Source organism: Saccostrea cucullata, unplaced genomic scaffold (genome assembly GCF_032062105.1).
Source record: "Saccostrea cucullata isolate Sc308-1 unplaced genomic scaffold, CSIRO_AGI_Scuc_v1 ctg3166, whole genome shotgun sequence".
NCBI classification, from domain to species: Eukaryota; Metazoa; Mollusca; class Bivalvia; order Ostreida; family Ostreidae; genus Saccostrea; species Saccostrea cuccullata.
In genome coordinates, this window is record NW_026923775.1 from 120,146 (window position 1) to 125,703 (window position 5,558).

The following is a 5,558-nucleotide window of genomic DNA, read 5'->3' on the forward strand; positions in this document are numbered from 1 at the left end:
AGTATGGAGAATTTGGATTGATTTTATCCCTATTTATACCATTCATCTTTATCTCCTTCCGAAAAAATGTCACGACCCAAGTTCACTTTTCTAACAGATGTATATTTTGGGTACTACATGTATGGAATAGTCGTCTTTACTTATCACAGACTAGATCACCCGTGGGTATCCCACGATGGGGAATATCAGTGGTATATATATTTGTAAACTGATAGAGAAACAATTAAAGAAGCCTAAATATTGATTAAAATAAACATATTCTCTCATTTTTAAAGATAGTATAAAGTACAATTATTACACTTGTTACAAGCATCCTATAGCAAAGAAATATTGTGAAATATTTCAGTATACTACAACTCAAGAAAAAAGTCTACAGTGTAGGTTGATATTTTCACTAGATCTATATCTTCAGATCTTCATCTAGTACATTGAAGGTCAAATAAATATTTTGCAATTAAAAAGCAAAGAGAACACGTCCTGTACCCTAGACAGAAGTAGAAGATAATTTTGCATCGCTTCTATTAAGTTGATCATGAAATGCTGAAAAACTTTATATGAATTGGGAAAACATATACTAATTAATTTATTTTAAAAAATACCCCCAAAATATCATGCAAGATCTGAAATAAACAAAAACAAACATTTTATACCAATGTCTCTCTTCACAAATCCATTCATATTTTCATTCTTACACATACACATACATCGTACTCAGCAATCACAGTCTATCAAGCTATTATAGTCAGTCATCCTTCGTGATAAATGTAGTTCAAATTGTCGAAAATGAAAGTATTTGTTATAATATGTAAACAAACTGAATAAAACTTTCATACGGGTAATACATTCGCTTTTCAAACTACAATTTCAAATTTCCTTCTTAGTGTTTAGAGAACCACAGTGTAGAGCGTACATATTTTTATACTAATAACTCAGAGGATCATTTATCCTTCCATACAGGGACCTTTGTTCTTTTCGATCTGAGAGTTAATTAATAAGAAGTTTATTCCAATGGTCATCCAACTGAACTGAAATATTTTTCACATCGTTGGTCACTTTGACACGAAGCAGTCATGGACATTTTTCACATTACAGTACTTTGTATACCTTTTATATCAACTTTCTGATGAATCAATAAAATTATGAATAAAACTCACTGGGAACATTGTGTACATAACAATATAGTTGAATTTCCATCTGACACGGTATTGATTTGTTGAAAAATAAATAGTTTCCTCTAATACACATCTGGACCCATAAAATAATTAAACTGACACAATAAAAACTAGCTAGGAAGCCATAAAACGTCATAACCCCATTTTGCACTCTCTGCGAGATTTAATGGTGTTTTTCCTACATTTACCGCATGTGGTTTAAATTTTCGCGCTGTCATGAAGTCAATTATTTTCTGTGCAGTTGGTTGCCCTTTATGAAACTCCCATTCCATGACGAATCCAACAACTTTGATTTTTTCAAAAAACTTGGTAGCTTTTTCAACAGCTCGTGCTTCGAAACCTTCTACATCCATTTTGATAAAAACTTTTTTAAAGTGTTTAATGGCTGGAAGGTCTAACAGGTCATCCATAGTTATGGTATAAACTTTGCCGTATGTACCTTGAGCCCGACCTAATTTAAGTTCCTTGATATGGCTTGAATCCTCGTCCACGAACGTACCACCCATGTTACTTTTATCCACTCCAAGATTAACAACTTTGTGTCCGTTTGATATTGCGTTATGAATGAGGTAGACATTGTTCTGTAACCCCCCTTCCATCACAGAAGCACAGATGTGCTGCATATTTTTGTCCAGCGCCTCTACAGCTAAAACTTTACGACCAGCTTTTGCACAACTAAGGGTATATACACCTGAAAGGAAAATATATATATTGCGATCATGGCTAAAAGGTAATGGTGTATCTTTGATATTCAATTCTACATTAACAGTTTTAGCTGTAAAATCATATATTTTCATGGGGTCAAATTTTTGAGGTGGGGGGGGGGGGTATTGGTTTGTGGGGACTTGAATTCATGAGTTGAAAATGTTTAGAAGTTATGCATATCAAATTTTACATTACATTCTAGAATAATGTTCGTTACCTCCATATGTTTCACATTACAAGCCAAAAAGACCACTCGTGGATTCAGAGGGGACAGTGCACTGCTCCCCCTTTTGTGTCCAAAATATACTGTACGATTTAATAGAGTAATGTTTTCAGTGGGGACAGTGCACTGCTAACAACAATTGCCCCTTTTGTGTCCAAAATATACTGTACGATTTAATAGAGTAATGTTTTTGGTGTGACCTTGGGCCCCTACCCTGACCCCAAACTGGTAACTAGATTTACAAAAACATGATTTACAGAAAATTCTTCGATGGACCCGGATTTTTATTTTTTTTTTTTCAAGATTTCTGGATCTGCCACTAAATAATAACAACAATTGCACACTTCGAGAAATAAGGATCTTCAGGACACTACTCGACCGATGATTGTATCTCCCATCTTTATGTCGAAGACGTTTGACAAGCTAAAGTGAAGCCATATCATGCTTTCCTACATTTTCAATCGAGATACATCTCTTTACTATTATGACAAGAAGTAAAGGTATAATGTTCCTTGTATCCGCCATCATTTATAGATCATGTTTTTGTCTTAATATTTTCTTTAAATTTTCTTTCACCCGAACTCATTTTACTTAATCATTTATTACTTATTATCCACTTGCTCAAGTGAGCTTTTCTGATCACCCGTTGTCCGTCGTCCGTCCGTCTCATTTTCAACTTCTTCTCAAGAACCACAGGAACAACTTTAAACAAACTTGGTACAAAGCATCCTTGGGTGAAGGGGTGTTTAAATTCTTAAAATAAAGGGCCAAGTCCCCTTACAAGGGGAGATAATCAAGAAAAGACCAATATAGGGTGTGGTCATTAAAAAGTCTTCTCAAGAACCACTGGGCCAGAAAAGCTGAAAGTGTGGAAGCATCCTCAGGTAGTGTACCACTGGGTCAGAAAAGCATCCTGGGATATTTTAGATTCCACATTCTCCAAATAATGACCACTGTGGGTAGGGCAGGGTCATAATAGGTATTGCAAAAGGAAATCATGTAAAGAATAGCATGGCCAAAGTTACTCAGGTGAGCGATGTGGCCCTTGGGCCTCTTGTTTTACTTTACTTACTTCTTTTCAATGTTGAGATACTAGTACTTGATGGAAGAGGTTTTTTCTAAATTAATTTTTTAATACATCATAGACATTATGTTTAAATTATTTTGCCTACATATTTGTATTTATCCTACTTACCAATATTGGCTCCAATATCAATGATTTGTAATTCGGGATCATCTTTCATCATTTTGAAAATGATTTCCGACTTTTCAGATTCAAATGTACCGCGATCTTGAAGAGAAGTTGAGACCCAAACGTCCTGATCCCTCGGATATACAAAGATAGGCGTTGGTCCAAATTTAGTTTTTAAAGTAGCTTTAGGAAAGTCAAAACAAGAGTCACAAATTTCACGATTTTCATACCATCCTTTATCATCACGACTAAAAATATTCTGTATTATATTTTGCTGCTTACCACGACAGTTAATTGTTTTATTTTTAACTTGCTTAATTTTTGAAAAAGATTCCAAGCCCCCATTTTCACTTGGATTGTCTTCAGGTAGTGTCCTTTGGACAGTATTCATAAATCCAAAAGTGTTCCGATAGAAAGAGAGATACATTAACGTTAGGGTTACTACAACGATAATGAATGCCAAAGGACGAGATCTTCTCTCAATGGAAAACATGGTTAAACCTAAAAAATAAATATAGAAATATAATAAATCTATATATATAGATTGATAACGAAGTATACGATTTATTTACATGCAGTAAAAACAATGTTCAGTCTGTATTTCCTGGTTTCATTTTGAATATTGAAATTAATGACAGTTAATTAACAGCATACGAGCATACGTGTCTCAAAACACTGTACATACATGTACATATAATTTGTACAACAATTCTGGTAAAATAGATGGTGTTAATATTTCTTTTGATAAAAAGTCGATTAACAGCTAGTATCAAAGAAATAAAAGAAAAGCAAACAAAACAGTTGGTGTAAGTTAAGTAAAATTTATGCTGTAAAATTCCTTTCTTCCCAAAACATATGTGATAAACCTTCAACTGGCTAGACTGCTTGAAAGAGAAAGAGCCACTTTGGGCCTTATTTGGCCCTCAGAATTTATGAAAAATCAAAACCGCTCAGTTTAGGTTGCAAATGCAGTATTTATAAATCACGTTGAGTGTTGGTGACCACGTAATCTATTAATCGTGACGTAATTTCCCATATAGTCAATGTATTATGACGTCATAAAATGTGTCATTTTCCTCATATCCTGTAAATTCCTTTGAAAATGACCTAAAGTTGAAGCATTTTTTCAATATTTCATATAGAGCACAACCTCTGATCCAAAATATGCAAATACATAATGAAAGCTCTGTTTCTGAAGATCAAAAAACGTTTTATTTTTTGGATCGTGGGCTGTGCTCATATTTTAATTCTTTGCTGAAGGTAGTCAAATACGCATGTTTTCTGCAAATACCAAGAACATTGCAATTTCTCAAACCTGTTTTCCAATATCTGGATTCTCAAAACGAAATTTTATTACACAAAATGAAAGTACCAAGCGTCTACTTTATTTTGATATATGAAATGGGAAATAAGGTGATAGTTAATTAATTGATATAAGTACAGTGCCATTTTATGCATAAGATGGCTCTTGCTCTTTAGAAACTGAAATGAGAACATAACATGACAAGTAGAAACTAAATACTTCTTAAGTTTACCGTCAGACATGGTAAACATAGATTCGCTTAAATGAATCAATGATTAAGAAGTCTTTATAACCATTCACCAGAAATATAACTCTAAAGATAACACATATTTTGTGTGATCAGCATACTAGTTAAAAGGTTTTACTTCAAGTCTCAAATAATTTTAATAAAAGGGGAGAAAAAACTTATTAGGAAATACATGTACAGGATAAAATGGTCACTCAACACAATGCATGCCACTCAGATACATAATCTCTGTAAATTCGAGCATTACATAGAATTAGTATATGCCCATACACGGTAGTCATTAAAGTGGTCTATCAATAAATTTAAACATAATCATAATTTTACAATGACTAAACGATGTAAATTCATCTTAGAATTTGAGTTTCTCTCATGGCTGAGCCATGATTGGCGGATCTATTGTGGTGGACGTTAACATCCCACATTCATGCAGGTCCTATCCATACTCCCATCATCCAAAAATAAACACGCACAAGAGCCGTTTTGAATTTTTTGTTTTAACCTACTAGCTGTACGAATTTTACCACCCCCTTCCAATTTGTTTTATGTTAATATAATATTATTTATAAATAATATGGTGTCCATATATGTAAACTACCAAAATTTTTAAAACTTTCATTCAACTTGAGTATTTCTTTATGTTGTGTTTATCTGGTTAGCAATCATATAAGCATCGTATTGTAATTAAATGCATGTGATGATCATGAATGCACATTTCG

At 33.4% G+C, this 5,558-nt stretch overlaps 1 protein-coding gene across 1 annotated transcript; it reads right to left on the minus strand.

Moving 5' to 3' along the window:
• Positions 1–268: 268 nt before the first annotated feature.
• Positions 269–3,789, minus strand: LOC134264884 (uncharacterized). The gene is made up of 2 exons (XM_062747142.1): positions 3,296–3,789; positions 269–1,863 (listed from the first exon to the last, which is right to left on the minus strand). Exons 1-2 carry the CDS (start codon positions 3,783–3,785, stop codon positions 1,283–1,285), a joined length of 1,071 nt encoding a protein of 356 aa, XP_062603126.1. The 5' UTR covers positions 3,786–3,789; the 3' UTR covers positions 269–1,282.
• Between the last annotated feature and the right edge of the window lie 1,769 nt (positions 3,790–5,558).

What these genes read in the sequence shown, in the direction of transcription:
- LOC134264884 (XM_062747142.1), bottom strand. Translation starts at nt 3,785, where the DNA reads ATGTTTTCCATTGAGAGAAGATCTCGTCCTTTGGCATTCATTATCGTT. An exon ending in TGATATTGGAGCCAATATTG is followed by an intron (nt 1,864 to 3,295) that starts GTAAGTAGGATA and finishes TTTTCCTTTCAG; the next exon opens with GTGTATATACCCTTAGTTGT.